Source organism: Epinephelus fuscoguttatus, linkage group LG21 (assembly GCF_011397635.1).
Source record: "Epinephelus fuscoguttatus linkage group LG21, E.fuscoguttatus.final_Chr_v1".
Classification (NCBI taxonomy): domain Eukaryota; kingdom Metazoa; phylum Chordata; class Actinopteri; order Perciformes; family Serranidae; genus Epinephelus; species Epinephelus fuscoguttatus.
Window position 1 is genome coordinate 22,778,324 of NC_064772.1, and position 19,665 is coordinate 22,797,988.

General features: G+C 42.3%; 1 protein-coding gene across 4 annotated transcripts in view; it reads right to left on the reverse strand.

Moving 5' to 3' along the window:
- myripb (myosin VIIA and Rab interacting protein b) overlaps nt 1-19,665 on the reverse strand; it is a 181,050-nt gene that overhangs the window by 25,109 nt on the left and 136,276 nt on the right. For all 4 annotated transcript variants that reach the window (XM_049564768.1, XM_049564767.1, XM_049564766.1 and 1 more), the window contains exon 5: nt 4,335-4,421. In XM_049564768.1, coding sequence (XP_049420725.1) covers nt 4,335-4,421 — 87 coding nt within the window. The remainder of the gene's footprint in view (nt 1-4,334; nt 4,422-19,665) is intronic.

Genomic DNA, 19,665 nt, shown 5'->3' on the forward strand with positions numbered 1-19,665 from the left:
GAAGACTACAAGTCTGCAAATGAAAAAAATCTGGGGTGTGGAGTTAAAGAGAAGTGAGCTTACCAGACCTCTTTAGCCTCATGTCTGCTTAAGTCTTGTGGCTCCAGGTTTTATTAGTCGCTACTAGCATAACACCCGAATCTCTGACCAGAAAGTCGGTGGTCAAGCTGCAAAGTGGGTAATGCTTGCAGCAGGTTTTGGCATGGAAGAAAAATATGTGGAACAGACACGGCTCTGCAGCATTAATTTTTATATTTTCTTTTGTCCATCATGGTCAACAGTGTTGTAGAAGTGCAATGCTAAATAGATTGAGTACTTCTTTGAGGGGTCAGTTGCAGAAATGGTTGGAAGCATTAGCTTTAAATAAATGACACTCCTGCCTGTCACCCTTTAGTCAAAAGAAAACAAAACTATGTTGAAACCTAGATGGTTAGTGAGCTAAATTGTAGCTACATTATTACAGGGGTAGACAGTAGTAGTGTCTATAACGTGAAGAGTTAGAGACACCAATTAAACTGCATGTCTTTGGACTGTGGGAGGAAACCGGAGTACCTGAAGAAAACCCACACTGATACTGGCAGAACATGTAAACTCTGCACAAAGGGGCTCCCCCACCTCAGGTTTGAACCAGGAACTCTTTTACTGTGAGGCAACAATGCTAACCACTGCACCACTGTGATGCCCAGGTCCCCATAATACTTGTTTTCAAATTGTATTAAAGTAGCATATCATCTGACACAGTTAAGATATGTTTGAGACAAATAACTCTGCTTTAATTTGATATATTCAACAGTATAATTTCTATTTTCAACAATTTGTCGCTCTGGATTACTCACCCAAAGAGTTATTGTGTGATTAATGTTATTTTGCAAACAGACCAGACCAAGGTTACATCCCATGACAGTTATGAACATGCCCACAGGCTAAAACGTTGATATTACAGAAAACAGGGTGAGATAACGTTCCTGCTTCAGCTTCCAGACCGTGGTGGGGAAACACAGGGGAGACTTTGTTTTGCCTCCAGGGCCGAAGTTGATGCTCACTTTGGTGAGCTGCAGCAGTTATTCATGGACCAAGTGAAGCCTACACTGTACGTTTACTACCACTTGACAGCTTTACAGCTAATTTCTCCTCTGCTCCGCTCAGTTATAGCTGTCTGCTCTGAGCCACCATCACTCTCTCTGTTGCTCAACCACACACTCGCTACAAACACACTACTCTGCTCTTATAACATGTGCATTAAACTGCTTGCCTGGTGAGAACAACCTGATGATATGAGCTCAGTTTTCTGTTTCGCCCTCTGTAGCAGTCTGGATTCAGTGCCACCTTGTCTTGTATTCGGAAATCGAAAACCAATCTGGGCCAATCAGGGACTGTGTTATAGTTGATGATGTAAAATGCAGGCCGCAGCCTGCAGAACAGTAATGGTAGCTCCCAAAGCAACAAGAGCTAACTGTAACGTTAATTGCAACAATCACAACAATTAAATAAGAACTAGAGTATGCACTCGCAAAGTTTCTTGGAGGAAAAGACGTTTTTGCCGTTCTTTTGACTGAGTCTGGCAAAAGTTTGTTTTATCAGCTGACTCAGTTGGTGAAGAAGATGTTCCGCAGTGTTTTGTGACGCTGATTGGCTGAAGGACTTTGCCTGTCAAGGTGGGTACTCCTGCCCATTGAAAGTGTTTGAGGCAGCTCAGTGTCCAAACTGATAGACAGACTGAAACAGAATGTTGAGCTCACATCATCAGGATGGTATTAACAGGCTATGAAACTGCATCAAACATCCAACAAATATAGGACTGAAACACCACATGTTTAAAAAGGACAATATAAATTTCTACAGGAAAAAAAAAAACAGTGGCGCCAGAAATTGTAAGTTCCCCCTGAATTTCCCAAATGAGGCTTTCTGAGTCAAGCTTTGTAGTTAGAGTAATACATGTGTTGCGCAGCAACAACAACCACTTTTCCATTGAGGAAGTGGATCAGATGATTGATTGTGGAGGCCAAGACGTTACCAGTGGAAGCACCTTCTCCCTATTAATTTTGAAATAGCCAATGGCCAATGGGGAAAAACCAACACTGGACCGACCAGTGGTGAAACTCCATCACTCAGTCAGTGACTCAGTAGATGTGAGTCCATCTGCCTATTTTTATGTGCATTTTTTCATTTGTGCAGAGAAAAAAACCTAGGTAGAAACACCAAAAATTTGAAAAAAAAAAAAAATCTAAAAATATCACAAAAAAAGTTCTTACACTTGGGTTATGTGGACAATTACGTTTATAAATAAAATGTAAATGCCGCTAAGTGCAATAGAATTTAGTGATTAAATGATGACTTTCAGTCATTGCATAAGGCACTGCAAGCTCTCCTCATCATCTCTGGATGGCTTTTAACAGCTTTACTGCAAACAGGGCTGTTACCAGAACTCTTCAAAGAACACAGAGCTGTAATATTAGCTGTTCAAAACTTTCCATTTACACTGTCCAGCATCATTCTGTTATTATTTCCCTGAGACTCAAACTTTTGTTTGGTATGCATTTTAATTTCTCCTAGCTATTTGAGATCAGTAGGATGCAATAAAAAAAAACTAAACATCATCAACAATAATAAAGTCCCAATGTCTTCAAACGAGTATTTCTTAATTAACAGCGTCTCAGCTTGTTACTGTTGCTGAAATTGTCAAATTTGTTGTCACATCAAACTACAAACATTAATAATCGGAAATAAACAAGTTTCAACCATAAAATGTGATCAGGTTTTGTCCACTTTTGTGTCAGGATCAGCTGCAGACTGACTTGGCAGAAATGGCCGCCATCTTGTTTTCACATGGATTAGTGTATTGTGCTCGGACTACCACTAGGTAGCATAAAAAAGTGTCTATGAAAGAGAACAACGGGTCTAAGTCAAGAAGAATGAAGTATAAGGTCAAATAAACCCAAAATGTTTTGTCTCGGGAGGTTATACATCCATTGTCTTCCTTTGTTTGAGGTTTCACCATAGACTGTATAAATAATGGACATAGCTTCCGTGAGGTCACCCACTGGTTTGTGGACTGCCATATTGAAGCCTCTAGTTCAGCATTTCAGCCGTCGCCATATTGTTTTTTTGAAGAAGTGACCATATTTGGATAAGAGGCTGGAGCTGTGGAAGGGCAAGGGGTGAATCTGACTCATAGACTGTAGCACTGCCTCACAGATGACCTGTTACTTAAGCAGCCCCACCCTTAAATTATATAAAAAAATTCACCCCCTGTATAGTTGTCATGAATTTTGAAATAAACTAGAGACCAATTTTTATTTATTTATTTATTTTTTTAGCACCGGGCTGTAAACATGATTATATCTGCTGTAAAGTTTGAGGCATTTTAACATGGGGGTCTGTGGGGATTGACCCTGCTTTGGAGCCAGCCTCAAGTGGCCATCTGATGAACTGCAGTTTCTGGCACTTTGGGTCGGCTTCATTTTTCAGCCTCGGAGGTTGCCCCTCGGGTTTCACTGGTACTCATCTTGTGCAGTGGTATCATGGCACCTGACTGGAGCATTAGCGCCACCCACTGTTTACCTCGATGAACCAACTCCCAATATGCACAAACAGTAGTGGATGGAAAAGCATGTAAAGTCTTTCTCTGATTTTCTGAAATTTCAGTTAAGTTTATAACTCTGTGTCAGATCCCTGCACAGTCTTTATGGGCTTCTCAAGAACTGCCATGATCTAAATGGCAGCTCTTCATCATTGCATGACCTTTTTACAATTACTGACAAAGAAATTAAATGAAGGTTATCATTAGACTGGGGCTATTTGTTTGTTTGTGTATTTCTTTGTGTGAAGGGGTGTTTGTTTACAGTTAATGGCGCGAGCATGTGTGTCTAATGTGTTGTCTGTAGTGTGTAGGAGGATATAATTTTATCTGTGTGCATTTGTTGGACACGGCATGTCAGTGGTTTTATGTGTGTCCCGTGGATTTATGTTTGTATGGATGCGTGAGAATTTTAATGTGTGTGCAGTTTAATGATCAAACAAGAACTGTCACTCTGCGTTTCAATTCACTTTAGTGTTGTGTAGCACTGATGTGATCACACACACACACACACACACACACACGCTCTTTGCAGAATGGTCTCTAAGGCAACAATTAATAGGCAATAAACATAAGAGCTCAACCTTTTAAGAAAATGGAAAAAGGGACAAATGGTGGAGAAAAAAATCAATATGGCTACCACAGCAGGCAAGAAGTGACTGTAAAGTGGAAAAGATAATGTCAATTATAAATGTGGCTGAAATTACCCATCTGCACTGCCACAATAATGCTGCCCGTTCATCACCGCATCTCTCACCTTCACTCTGTTTGTAGAAGGCGGAGTCACTGCCACAGATGCTGCCATCATTGTCGTTGCCGGTGCTTCCCTCGTGAACGCTGCTTTCTAGAGGGAGGGAGAAAACGACAAATGAAGTCTTCAGATAAAAGCCTTCAAACTGACGCCTGTCAAAGAAATGCAAATATTCTGCTCATATCATACCATATAATACCACAGCGGCATATTCTTTTGCACTGTGCAACGTTAAAAGTAGGTTACACTGCGCACAATGCCACTAAACCCTTTTTTGTACTCTTGTCAACTGTATTCCCAACTCCATTTGTCATCTTGTCAATTGTATAGTTTTGTTTCTTCTACTTTGTGCCTTTCCCTATTGTGCACTGAAAAAAACACACACAAAAGAAATGACAATTGAAAGAAAAAGATAATTCCCTTTGCCTTTCAAACTAATCACTTGCTGGCACTTATCATAAGCATATTCTCAACGCGCACAGGCATCACCATGAAGTGTTGTTTTCTTTATAGCTCATTCAGGCCAAGTCTCCTCTGAGTTAGTGCTATATTTGTGTACATATCTTCTTCAAACAAACTCCAAAATCTAGACTTGCAGCAAAAGGGCATTCATGTCACCGAAAATGGAACATTTGTGATTATAGCTCTCAGATAGGTCTACTTAAAAAGCCACGGAAGCCCAAAGAAGGTGTAATGGTTACAACATCCCTGCCTTCGAAACCACATATTCCCTTAGTGGCCCATTAACTCCTTTTAGACAGTTCTCTTGTGGTTTGCGTTTAGTGCGTGCCTTTTCATCAGTCCAGCTGTAAAAATGAAGAGAGTATAAATGGACGTGCAGGTTATTAAAGAAGACGAACTGTCAGGCAGTGCAGGAGAGGGACGTGCCAGGCCACCAAGGTAGAATACAGTCATGCTACTGGAATGAGGGAAGTGAGTCCTCTAACTGACCACACTCCAGGTACACTTCCATGTCATCTGATGACCACAGGCCATGCCCACTCTCAAACATGGCTCCAGACAAAACACAAGAGCACCATGGCTCCAGTTCCACCTCTGCTCCCTCCTTTAGCTCATTTCCATGCACTAAATGGAGCCAAAACCAAACTTATCCAAATCCTAGGTCTTCTTCCAACACTCCATGACTCCCATCCTTGGCCGGGGTCGGCTTCATCTCCGACATTAATCTTGTCAGCAGAGTCCTGTTGCTGTTCCTGCTGGACAGGCTGCAGCTTCTGGCTGAATGCACAGAGACAGTCGAATGCTCGCGGCGGTCTGGTGCAAGTCCGCCTTCAAGGAGCCAGAGACACTCACCGATCTCTGCCATAGCTGACTGCAACCCCGCCAAGACGCCAGACGATTACACAGCGATCACTCTTCCACACCACAGTGTTGCCATTGGATGCATTCTTATATCTCCCACAAGCGTATGTCTAACTACAAGACATTTATTTTGCATAAAAATGCAATTAACTTAATAAAACCATTTCAGAAGGGGTTTAATGAGCCCACACATGAAAGTATGAAGCCAGGAAAACAAAAACAAATACATCAAAATCAAAGGAGCTGGCATTTTCTTCCTTTTTTTCCCCTGACAGCAGCAGTAACACAGCCAGCTGTCAGATATGTTATACTATTTCAGCTTTACTGCAAGATGAACTACTGTTTGTCAAAGCACTGCGACGTTTTAGAGCGGAGCCTGTAAGCCAGCAATCACAAACTCTTACATTACTTCACAGAGACACGCAGTGACATGCTGTAACTCCACCAGAAAAGACTTTTTTAAATACATCTCTACTCGCAACATCTGCCTTTACGGCAGGTTCACACAAAAAATTGTGTAGCTCCACTTTGAGGAGTGTGTATTTGATTTCATGCCACCCTATGTATCTCTTCATTCACAGGCCCAGTCCTCCCAGTCGCAACACGGTGTAACAACTCCCAAAACCATTACACGCTCCACCCGTCCTTCACTCCCAGAGTTGTCTCACTCTGACTGAAGCGGCGTTCGACAGAGCTGTACTGTTCTCGCTTGGTTAGAGCTGAATTATAGTTTCTGGGAGTGTGGAAGGCGACAATAGGTGGGGAAATTACCTGCAGCAGCTCAGGACAATGTAGACACAAAAGGACTGCTGTCAGAGAAAGTGAGCCGCCTCGCGAGAAACACACACAGACGGAGGGCAGCACACACATACACACACACATACACACACCAAGAGAGACAGACAGGGAGGCAGGGAAGTGGAGACACTAATATACAGACTAAAAAAGCTCCTGAGGACTGGGTATCATAACTCATGCCACACCGACATCAGCTCACTCTATACATACCAGCGTCAACCTCTGTCACAACAGCCTGTCAGCATAACCTGGCCATCTGTGAGATGTTCAAGAAAGTGTCGCTGTCACCTGTCAGTCATACGGATGCAACCTGCAGAAAGCCGTCCTGCACGCAGCGAATATCGAAGCAGGAAAATGTACCTATGTGTGTTACTGTTTATTGAGACAAAACATCACTTTTGATGAAGTGGTCAGAGGTAACACAGTACAGGTACTCATGTAGTGTAGTGCTTTGTACTTCTCAGGAGGAATACTACTTTTTCATCACATTTATCTGAATATAATAAACACTATATATGAATACAAGAAATACCCAACACTACATAATGCAAGTTCATATATAAAGACATAATTCAGTCTTCTTCTTCTGGCATTATGTCCTTAGACCTTCAGCTTCCTTGAGGCAAGCCAGTCCAGTTTTCATCGTCAAGGTCAATTAGACCACAATCGCCAATTAGGGGCCAGTGTTTGGGGCAACTGGTTATAATGTGTTCCACTGTTTGTAGTGGATCCCCGCATTCGAAGTGGGCACTGTCCCCCAGACCCAATTTTTGCATTGCTGGCCCGAAGCATCCTACGCCTATCCTCAGGCAACTGAGAGTTGTCCATTGCTTTCGGGGCAGATTCTGGCCGTGAACATCTGTGGGGTCTTCAGTGTAGTGGTGGAGCTGGAGTGGAGTGGTGCTGACTTCCACTGGTCCCTCCATCTTGCCTTGACCCAGACAGCCTTGGAGGTGTCAGATGTTGTTGTACGTAGCAGTTCCAGTTCCAGTTCTTCTTTGCATGTGTGGCGAAGGGGCGCCAGGACTTGAGACGCAAGTGCTATGGGGTGGGATTCACTCGTCTGTGCCTTTCAAGCGAGGGCCAGCATGGCTGCTTCTGGTCTGACCTCTGCTGGAGCGATACCAGCAAATAGGCAGTTGGTTTGTTAGGGTCTTGTAGACATCTGCACATAACTCAATAAACTGCACCCACAAACAAGCTGGAGAGCCGGTGGCCCCACAGTCTCAATGTAAAACCTGACCGAGCTCAGCTCAGGGTTGGCCAAAGCCTGGATGACACCATTTTCTGAGACAGAGAACATGCACATATATCAATATATAAGATTTTGTATTAAGGCAGGGCAGCTGGGCACACTGACATTTACAAACATTTGGCTGGCACTGCATCACCCTGGAAGTTTAAGAAGCAGTCTCATGCCATCATTATAGGCCACACTAAGTCTTCGCATGTTACTCTTCTATAGTAGTCAGTGTACAGTGGGGTACAAAATGTTCTAAAGAGCTATCGTTACATTAACTGAGCACATGCTGAATTTGCGAGCAAACATATTAGCTTGTGCATAACTTGTGGCACTGTCACATCAGCTAAATCACTGACAATATAATGGCCGAGACATTTCATCTCATTACACACTCTAAGAGCCACATCCGATTGAAAGAATCCAGGAAATAGTAATTTTCTGTCTTCTTCACTTCTATTGGCATTATATTTGATGTCAGCACCATAGTTTGAGCAAATCTTCAACAGCTGTTGCAGGCCAGCTCTATATGGGCAGAAGATTACCAGATCATCTGCATAGGTAACCTCACTAAGTAGTTTTTGTTTCTAATCTAACCAGACCTCAATTGTCACATCAAAAAACAGATTCATCTACTAACAGTCATTTGCAAAGGTTCAAAAGTGCACAGACTAATGATGCCATTGTGCAAATTGGGCTGTCAGATCACAAAATGCTTCTATGTGTCATTCAAAAAATACATATTTTACCCTTACCTGTAGTGCTATTTATCGGTCTAGATAGTTTTGGTGTGACTTGCCAAATGTTGTATACATATCACCCCACAGAAGGAAGTGTGCATCTACTCATGGATGAGAGAGGATTCTAGGTGAGCTAGCAGTAGATGGACGCTTCCTTCTGCACAGTGACACAGTTGTAGAGAGAAAATAGTCCCTACATGAAACTGCTCACAACAACTTGGTCATGATTTCTGGAAAGAGACATTGCTGTTGAGTTCATCAGATCATTTTTGATGCTTTGAGCACCACAAGCTGAGTACCATCTAGTTCCATTATATTTCAGAGAAAGCAGACATCTCTACGGCCGATATCTCCAGCACTCTGCAACTAGGCGATAGGGACAATATGTAATTTTGACTTTAGGGTGAACTGTCCCTTTAAATCAACAGCAGTGTCTGAAATATTGCATCTAACCACTGATAAAAGTACTGAGATCCTTTATTTAAAGCTGCTATAATCAATGTTTTCATATTAACAAAGGATCAAATGACAATGTTTAATGCCAGATGCAATATTTCGGACACCACTCCTGATTTAACATCTACAGCATTTTTAAGATGACAGTGATAACTGAGAGGGGGGGACACCACATCATTGTTTTGTTTGTCATTCTTTCCACTTACGTCTGCCGTTCATCAGTGAGTCATATCTGACGAGGCAGCAGTGATACAATCACTAGTGTGACACAACAGAGCCATGTGTTCATTTGTAATTGGCCCTGAATGGCACTGCTGCCTCGTTATTACAGAGGTGGTGGCAGGTCACCGTGCGTCTGTGTGTGTGTGTGTGTGTGTGTGTGTGTGTGTGTGTGTGTGTGAGAGAGTCCAGTACATTCCTCCTCATGTTCAACTTCTATATTTTCTCAACATGACCATTGTCTCACCTTTGTTCCTCGCCGCTTGCCATCACGCCACTCAAGGGAGTGGAGTAGGAAATCGCTCGATATTGCCATGGTAACTGCACAGACGACAGCGGTTGCATGCATCTGCAAGGGTGTCTGAGTGTGCAAATGTGTGTGTGTGTGTGTGTGTGTGTGTGTGTGTGTGTGTGTGTGTTTGAAAGAGTGGGAGAACCACATTACCTTTTTGATCAGAGAAAATGGAAAAGATACAAGCGTATGTCTGTACTGGGAATTCTTCTCTTTGTTATTATAACAACCAATCTGCTTTGATTTCCTGCTGTTATTGTCAATAAATGATTTGCAGTTTAAAGAAATGTAACTGCATATTGCCAGAAAAAGTTAGCACCTAGTGAAACTACTTTAATATAACACTGGCAAACTGCCTTCTCAACACAGTGGGGTTTATACACATCGTTGCTGACTGTCACACTTCTAAAGCACCCACGAAATGAAAGGAAAATGTACCTCAAAGCCCACTGCGAGCCACTTTGAGGAAACGTCGTTCAGTCTGGATACTATAGAATAATGGTGCACACCGTTGTTAGATTGAATGGGCCCCAGCTGACAGTTCATAACTGACTTGACCAGCTGACTTCACTACAAGCTGTTGAAACAGGTGACGTGTCTATGACGTGACTATGCTCCAAAACAAGTCACTGCTGACTTGACAAGCTGAGTCACAGGTGACATCATCAGGCAGCTTGAGTCAAAGTGAGACGAGCCGATTCACACCGATGCTACATTTTAAAACGGCTTTGTTCTGAGCTGGGCTTTCAATAAGACAGATGAACACTGAGTCAAATAATGTGGCTTGCCAATTTAGAAAATCGTCTTGTTTTGGCCTGAAAATTTAGACATTTTGCAAACTGCACATTCAATGTGGGGATTAAGTTGAGTGAAATAAAGTGTCATAAAAAGAGAATATGCAGAGAGACAGAGGGAACTCACAAAAGACTGTATAAATAAATGAGCCAGTAAAGTTCCACTTAGAGCTAACGTTCCTGAAGTGCCAGCAGCGGCAGCAGGAGGAGGAAGGAGAGTCCAGACGGTTTCCTTTCAATTACAATACAGCATCTGGCAGCACACACAGTCTCATAAACAACGTCCTCAGAACAACGGCTGAACCGACAGGATGTCTGTTTACATCACGCCAGGCTGGGAGGTAGTGGAAAGTAAACAAACGCTTCGCTTCATTCCTCTCTTTTATTTGGGAGATAAGACTTTTACTCACCTTTTGTGGAGGTGATGCCAGTGTAATTTAAATCTGTCATAAAAATGGAAATAGGGTGTTTCAGGACAAAACTGCACTCTTTGGAAAATATTAATTTTTTTTTTTAATACTGACAATTCAGGTGGTGCTTGCAGCATTTACAAGTGTGTGCGTGTGTATGTGTGTGCAGAAAATAATTGGTCCCAGGGCCAACATGGCCTTTAAAGTTCAAATGATGGAGGTGGAATGCGAAATGAAGGAGCAAAAATGTCTCAAATAATTAGCACAAGCTCTCAGTATAACATTTTTTACATTTTCATAATGCAGCTCCTGTCACCTGCGGGCCACTGTGTCTGACTTAAAAGGAGCCTGACTGGGCTAATCCTTCTAGTGCATGAACCTGGACCAGAACAATGCTGCAGAAAACCACCCAGAATGCAGCCAGGAGTAAAACACAATGTTCTATTGGCTGCTTCTGCTGTTGCCAGCAGCAGAAGAAAATGTCAATCCCACACAAACCACTGCATGAAACAAAAACATCAAACAATTTCGCAAAGAGCTCAGTAATAGAGATCAATGTTGAACTGGGTGAAAGGGCACTATTGTCTTCTGCTCTCAGCAGATATGAAGACGTGTGGGATGTGAGCTATATTATGATTAAAGCTGAATAAATATTATGCTCCAAATACCCCCAAAAAGGCACAAAATACCCCTTAAAATCAGATCAGAGAATGAATGTATACAGTACAGACCAGCTAGTCAGGTCCAGCTGCTAAAGGTCAGAGTTTTCAGTACATCTCCTTCATTCAACACACATTGGTCCACCAACAAAGGCAGGCTCACATGCGACCGATGGGCCGTAAGTACCACACAAATACAGTCAGTGCATTCTTGACATCGATGTAGTCCGAGCCCTGTAGTTGTTTGCTTTCCAGCAGCAGTGGCTCTGGGCTCCTGTTTAACATTCTGCCCTCCAATCCCCACAGACAGAGCACTGTATTCTGAGTCGCCAAGCTTTCAGCTCAAAGAACACAGGCCATGCAAGTGCTCCAAAAAGCGACAATACACCTGTGAGAGTCTGAAGTGCTTGAGCCAAATTACAGTAGGGCTATCTTTTAGGTGCTGCAGAAAGTCTTGAATGAGTACAACTCTATTGAAAGAGGTGAATCAGGAGGTCCTCGTGCTTTGTTTGCGACACTGTGCTTCACTATTTCGGAGGAAAGCAATGGAAGCAAGGTCACTGTTCACATTGTCCTGGCGCTGACTCACTAGATGAGCCACATCTGACCTACTGCACTGGTGTTTAATGTTGATGGTTGAGACAGTTTTTGGTTAAGTGGCCACTGGACAAAAATGGATCAGCAGCATCACATGCAGTGCTCACTCTGCTTGACAAGTGGGATTCTCATAACATCAAGATGACATCAAATCCCCATTTTATTCTATTCTTTACACACACACACACACATACATACATATATATATATATATATATATATATATATTAGGAATGTCAAAGTTGATGTCAATGATTCACTGCGTAGTTTGGAATGGCCAAAGGAACATAACAAAGAGCTTAAGACCTTGACCTGGACTCCAAATTTCCTGGATCCAAATCCAATCGAGCATCCTTGGGACATGCTGGTACATTATCTCGCAGCCCACAGGATTTAGAGGATCTGCCGTGAAGACCCTGGTGCCAAACACCATAGGGCATCCCCAGACTTCCCTTGTCCATACCTTGACATGTCAGAGCTATGTCCAATCTGTAGAGGCCCCACCTTGGATGGGCGATATGTCTGGGGTATCAGCATGTCCCATAGATACTCAGTCAGATTGGGAACTGGGGACTATGGAGGCCAGGTCGATGCCTTAAGCTCTCTGCCACGTTCCTTGGACCATTCCTGAACAGTTTTTGTGGTGCGGCATGGGGCATTGTTCTGCTGGGGGGGCCACTGCCATCAGGGAGTGTTGTTGCCATGAGGGACTTTGCTCGATCGGCAACAGTGTTTGAGTGGGTGGAGCGCGTCAAGTAGCATCCACATATGTAGCAGGACCCAAGGTTTCCCAGCAGAACAATACATTGTTCAAGGTGTTGACCTAGCCTCAAAAGTCCCAGATCCAAGTCTGATGAGCATTCGTGGGACGTGCCGGTGTTGTGGCTGATCGGTTTCACGGTATCTGTATTCATTTAGCTTAGCTGCATCCAGCAACCGTAAAAAAAGAATTCCCACAGCGAGTAAAATTGAAACGAACTGGAGATATATCACCTGACCTTGGTCAACTCACTTAAAAAGCGGACTGGATATTTGGCATAACAACGCGAAATAAAAGTTGAGCCAAGAGTGAATTAGGATTTCAGAAACATACCCACAGATTTGAAAGGTGATCGGAGGGCAAACTTCAATTAACACTGAACGATAAACCAACTTGCGAGGTTGCAGCTTCTCATTTATATGTGTTTATTCTGTATCTTTTCCAATAAAACAGCCTGTGAATGGAAAGCTCTTCAGCAGCTGAGATGGAAGCCCACATGTTGGACTTTGACACTGGCTCATTCACGCAGCACAGAAGAGACGGTCAGAAAAACTGTATGAGGGCAAACTCACAACTCAACTTAGATGATTCATAAACCAACAACAATCTGACTGCCAGCTGTTAGCTAAGCTTCCTTGTAAACTCTGAAGTGGATATATAACCTCTCAAGTTAATAAATGAAAACTGATGCAGACCACGTGCTTATTTTTAGTCATTTGTCTCCTGACGATTTGTCTACACGTCCCATAATTCAGTGCAGCTCTGGTGAGGCATGTGTAGTCTGTTCTGTCAGACACAGAAACAAAATGCATTAATGAGGAGTACTCTTAGTTTTTCACTCATAAAAATCAGAAGTAACTGTGCATTAAGATGTACCTTGTGCATCACTGTGTCCTCTGTCCCACATACATAAAGACTTCATCTCTACCTTCGCTATCGGACTGAAAAGGCGGCTGCAGCCACAGAAAGCTTCAAACTACTGCACTGCTTTCCCTCTGCTTCTCCTTCTCTCAATTTCCCAGAGAGAATAGCATGTTTGAAGGTGATAATATGTTTGAACATTTCTCGAGTCACTGTCATCTTACTGGATAGGTGGAACGCCTGCCACAGACATTTGGTGGGATGTGACAGCAAACACAAAAGGCAGGAGAAAAGTAGGACAACAGTAATCCCCCGTTTGAAATGAATGAGATTTAGGTGTCAAAAAAACAGAAGAAGAAAAAAAAGAAGTCATAATTTTTTTGCTTTTGATATTTCAAACAGTCTCATCACGTTGCATTTCATGGAATTTTTTTTTGATGCTTTACCATAAAACCAGACGAGAGAGGTAGAGAGTGATGTAGAAAAATTACACTGTGATGGAGATATTACATGAATAGCTGAGCCGTTATAAAACTTACAAGTATTAGCCAGCGTGCTCACACCGATTTATCACGGTGGAAACAAACATAATGCTCAGATCAATTTTACAGCGACGTGCAGCCAAAGCAGAACATTGGAGTGTAGTGCAAGACTCAGAAATGTCTACACAAGTCCTCAAATAAACTTCTTAATTTCTGAATACTCACTTTTTAAAGGAATAGTTCAACATTTTGGGATCTAAACTGCTGTCTTGTCAAGGGTTAGTCTTGCATAGTCAGACCTACGCAATCCTGGGGAGCATGACCCAGGATGCAGCAAGGGTGTCCTAGTGTCAAGAGGGAACCCGTTTTGGTGGAGGCGCAAGCGCTTGCATTAAAATGGCTAAATCCCTGTGAAAGAAAACTCCACATAAAACATGTAAAGACATTTGAGCATGTAGGTTGCTAGCTTGGAAGTTGTTGTCACAGGTCTGATAATGTGAGACTAGTTTCATGTGGTGACAAGGGTTTTGATAGTTGGCCAGTGACAGGCTAGTCTACATCTTTTCCAAGGATGTTGAAGCCATGGCCCCCACTGCTCTCCCTTTGATTGGCTGGTACTCAGTGCCTTCATTGGTTAGGTTGGTTAGGGTTAGGCTGTGAATGTAATGATGAGCCAATCAGAGGCAGAGTTGGTGGTCATGCCTTTGCCATCCTAGGGGGGGAAAAATCCTTGCATTCTCTGAGACAGATTAGTTAGATGAGAAGACACATACCACTCTCATGTCTGTACGGTAAATATGAAGCTACAGACAGCGGCTGATTAGCTTAGCTTAGCACGCAGACTGTAAACAGGGGGAAAGAGCCAACTTGACTCTGTTCAAAGGGAACAAAATCTGCCCACTAGCACCTCAAAGCTCACTAACAACAACATTATATCAGGTTTGTTTAATCTGTACAAACCAAAGTGTAAAAACCTGAAGACCTCGGGCCGTATTCATAAAGCTTCATAGTGCTAAGAGTTGCTCCTAGTGACAAAATTCTAAGAAACTACTTTGACATTTTCTTAGAATTTCCCCTTAAAGCTAAGACTAGGTCCTTGTAAAGATAAAAGTTACTCACAGAGCATCTTAGACCTTAAATTAGCTCCTAAGGTGAAAAATAGTTGAGAGGACTTTTAAGAGGCTTAAGAGTTTCTTAAACAGAGGAGAACATGGTGGAAACACAAAGACGTTGGAGAAATATTCTCCAAACGCTGGATGACAGTGAGTAAATGAAATGCCACAGATTAGATTGTGCAGGGATAATATTTGTGGTCGATCTCATTAGGGATACGCACACATTTCCCACCCAGCGCAATAAAGTGGTCAAGATACCAGAACAGAAAACTGAAAAACTGCAACAGTGCAGCAGTGATGACTTTGGTCTGTCTCAGCTGTGAATACAGCCCCTGGAGCTTTGTTGTCACCATAAATTTGTCCAGCACATAACCCCCCAAAAACTACACCATGGGGGTGTCGGTGGATTAGTGGGTAGAGCAAGTGCCCCATGTACAAGGCTGTTGCCGCAGCGGCCCGGGTTCGAGTCCAGCCTGTGGCCCTTTGCTGCATGTCATCCCCCTTCTCTCTCCCCCCTTCACACTTGGCTTTCCTTTCCATTAAAGGCAAAAAAATGCCCAAAAAATATGTAAAAAACAACAACAACAAAAAAAAACTACACCATGCACTTTGGTTTTCAAACATATGATGTATTAATCAGTGAGTTTTAGAGGCACTGGTACGTGGATTTTGTTATCTTTGGACCTTCCTGTTACCAGTCTTTATGCTAAGCTAACTAGCAGCTGGCGCTAGCATCATATTTAGCAAATAGACTTGAGAGTGGTATTTATCTCCCAATAATCTTACATGTTTACATGCTTCTACACTTCTAATGTTTTAATTTTGTCACTTCATTTAATGTGATAAAGTAAGATGTTCTTTTTTAATTGAAAAAACTTTTTCCTCCTCTAACCTTTCAGCACAACACGATACAGCTGCTCCACTGTTGCATCTAATTTCAGTTTGTTGACACAGTCTCTGGTGCACCAAAGGCTAAGAGTGTTTAGTGCTACAGAACACATTAACATACAAGTAAACACAACCATTTTATTTCATGCTATGCTGACATCAAGGCGTTAATTACTAATTTAATAGGTACTCGGATCAATGCTCAGCATCTGCAGAACCACTTAATGAGGTACTTGAATCAGTTATGAAAGAACGGAAATTCAGCTGCTCAAGCAAAAAAATGTCATAGATGGTTGATTTCATTCAAGTCTTTTCTTGTCTGATGTGTTACTTGTTCCTTTTTACAGTACATGGTCACCAACACTTCATTCAAGTTTAATGTTAAAACTCTCCAGGTGCCTCATCTATCATGCAGTGCAACACTCTCACTTTCTCCTGCGCACACACACACACACACACACACACACACACCTATATACCCAGAGGACGGTATGGCATTTGTAACAGGTCACACAGGAGTATTACTCCCTTCCACTGGAGATGATGGACAGGAAAGTACAAATCGTTCACTCCCTGTTGTCTTCCTGTTAGTTTGAAGGTCGCACAGTCTCTCGGGAGACATGATAGATGTAAAACAGTCACATCTCTCTTGTCAGCTGACATTTCACACTCGTATAGAATTGATTTCACAAGCATCGGCCCCTCGGTGATAATAAAAATACAAACTTTACTAGCTCACGTGTATAGGCAGCCTATATGCCACATATGGTTGGGAAACAGCTTTACGGGAATGTTTTACATTCCTGTGGCTCCTTGTCTATATGCATGAATAGAGGAGACCAGTAATAAGACTCTGGCAGAGTTTCTTGGCTACATAATAAAAGCTCATTTTGTTGGAGCAAAATGGAGAGGTTGAAACATCAGTTTGCTAACGAGCAACATCTTTATCTAACTGATTTTTTCCAATCTAGTGCTGATTTACTTGCTGAAGTAAAATCTCATTATATTCAACTGAAAGCACAAATGTCCTGATGTACATCACAGTAATCTGTTTGTTACAAGCTTGTGGAAACGCTTTTTATTCCATTTATTTGCTGCACAAGAGGTTTGAATAGGCTTTGTTTCCAAATAAATTAAAACCCAATCATACTTTTGACAGGTGTAGCATTGGCTTTTTTGGTGACATTTTCACAGTCCCTCTGAAGTCAGTCTGATATAAAACATGAAGGGGGTGGGTAAAGGGTTAAAAACAAGATTTCTCATGTAGACACACAAGAATACACAAAATGAGCAAAAACAAGGTACCATAATTCAGGGACTGATTTTTACCGGTCAAAAAACCTAATGTTTCTCCCGTTTGAGACAACATGCAGGGCCTGCGCATGCACATACATCACAGTATATCCATCCAAGTCAGCTAGCCAGTTAGTGGGAGCGGCGATGCGAGTATTTGAGAATTGAAAGCGGTTTAATCTGCCATGCTCATGTGAGCTGAGAGACCGGCAGCCGAGTCGCATAATCCTTCCTCCTCTACCCCAGATGATGTAAGAGAGGAGAGGAGAGGAGAGGAGAGGAGATATATTGGCAGAAATACAATATAATATTATAAGTTTGTTTTATTTAGTGTATAATCACCTGAAAATACGAATCGTCATGTTTTAGTTACTTAAGAATGAGCCGTTTAGATCTACATTAGAAGCAGGTCCGCCTCCACGACATCCACTGTGCTGCATCACCATGTTTCTACAGTTGCCCAGAACGGACCAATCGAACACTGGCTTTACATAGGGTTATTTGGGTTTTCTCGCGTTCCACCAACGTAGATAGCAGCCCCTCTGTGACGACCTGAACAGCTTTAGAAAAACACAGATTTTAATGTGAAACTGCTTGTTTCAGTGTTTTTACCTCTTTAAATCACGATTTCTGATTGTTTTGGGAAAAAAGAGACCTTCACAGATAATTCGGCTCCCAGTTAAAACTTTCTGAACGTTTGCATCTTAAGTTATCAGAGAAGATAGGCAAGCACACACAGAAGATGCCACCAGCCAAACAACATTGAAGAAACACTGATTTTAACATGAAGCTGCTTTATTTAGAGTTTCTACCTGTTTAAATCACCACGTCTGATTGTTTTGGAAAAGAAAGGACCTCTGCAGATAATTCGGCTCCCAGTAAAAACCTTCTGAACATTTGGATCTTAAGTTACCAGAGAAAATCATGAAACTGCTTTATTCAGTGTTTCTACCAGTTTTAATAACCTGGTCCGTTTGTTTTGGAGAGGAAGAGATCTCTGTGGATAATTTGGCTCCCAGTAAAAACCATCTTAACATTTGGATCTTAAGTTATCAGAGAAAAAAGGCGAGCAAACACAGCAGATGCCAGGCTAGTGATCTATCTGCGCCAAGCCAAACGGCATTGACGAAACTCTGATTTGCACCATGGAACTGCTTTATTCAGTGTTTCTACCAGTTTTAATCACCTGGTCTGTTTGTTCTGGAGAGGAAGAGATGTCTGTGGATAATTCGGCTCCCAGTAAAAACCACTGAAGGAATCCTTACCAGGAGTTCACTATTCGCCCATTAAGGAAGTTTCAACAGTTTGCAATCTGTAATCGTCACTGCTAGACGCCACTAAATCCTACACACTGCTTCTTTAAGTAACTGAACTGTAAATCTTAAAAGGATATTTAGCCATTATTGTATCTGATGCCTTTAATTTTATATATTTCAGACTGACTGACACATACAGTTAATAAACTAAAGCATTAAAGCCACTTCAGTGGTTATAACTACTCTTATGTTCGCAGTTTTCTTTGCTTTTATCACATTACCTTTTACTGCCTTCTGTTTCGTCTGCACTTTTGATGTCTTAAGTTGCCTTAGTGTTTTTATTGTGGTCATGTGTTGTGTTTTCGTGTTTTCATGCTGCCTTGCTGCATAAATAATCCTCTCTTGTGAGACAATACAGATGTGAACTGAACTAACGTACCATGTCATTAGGGTAAATACTTGTAAGCTTCTTTCTGACCAACATATTTTTAGACTCCCAGCGAGCCAAATCTAGCTATTTTATCCCACAGAGATAGTCATGCCGGCTTTCACAATGGCGAGACGTGCTGTCTGCAAAAAGGAAAATGTAATAATGTTGCGGTAATAACAGATATAGATTTTGCCAGTTACTGTAGCTGAATTCCTCCACTGTGTGGGTTGCATAGCAGCAGACATAATTTCTTATGATTATGATGTATTCGCCTTGGCCGTATCACTCAGGGTTACAAGATCACTTAATACTTGACGGAGAAAATAAACTCCAGTTGTGGTCACAGTGTATTCCTAAACATCCCCTCATCTCACCCTCATCCATTTCTGCCTCAAGTCTGGCCTGATTTATCCCCTCTCTGCTCTCTTCATCCATTTAATCCCATGTACCAGGGTTGGAAATAATGCCTTGTAGTCAGCCACAGAGGCAGACCTATCATGTTGCAGCCGGGTCAAAACAATGTTATCTGGAGTGGGGGGGGGGGGGTCAATAAAAGCTGCCCTGCTGCTGATGTCCTGCACGGGAACAATTCACTGAGGACGCAAAGTGGCCTGAGCCACCACAGGGATTAACTGGCAGGATGAGTCCACAGGGCAGCTCACCCGTGGCCCATCACCATCACCACTGACTCACACACGCACCAACATATGAAGAAAATGTTCAA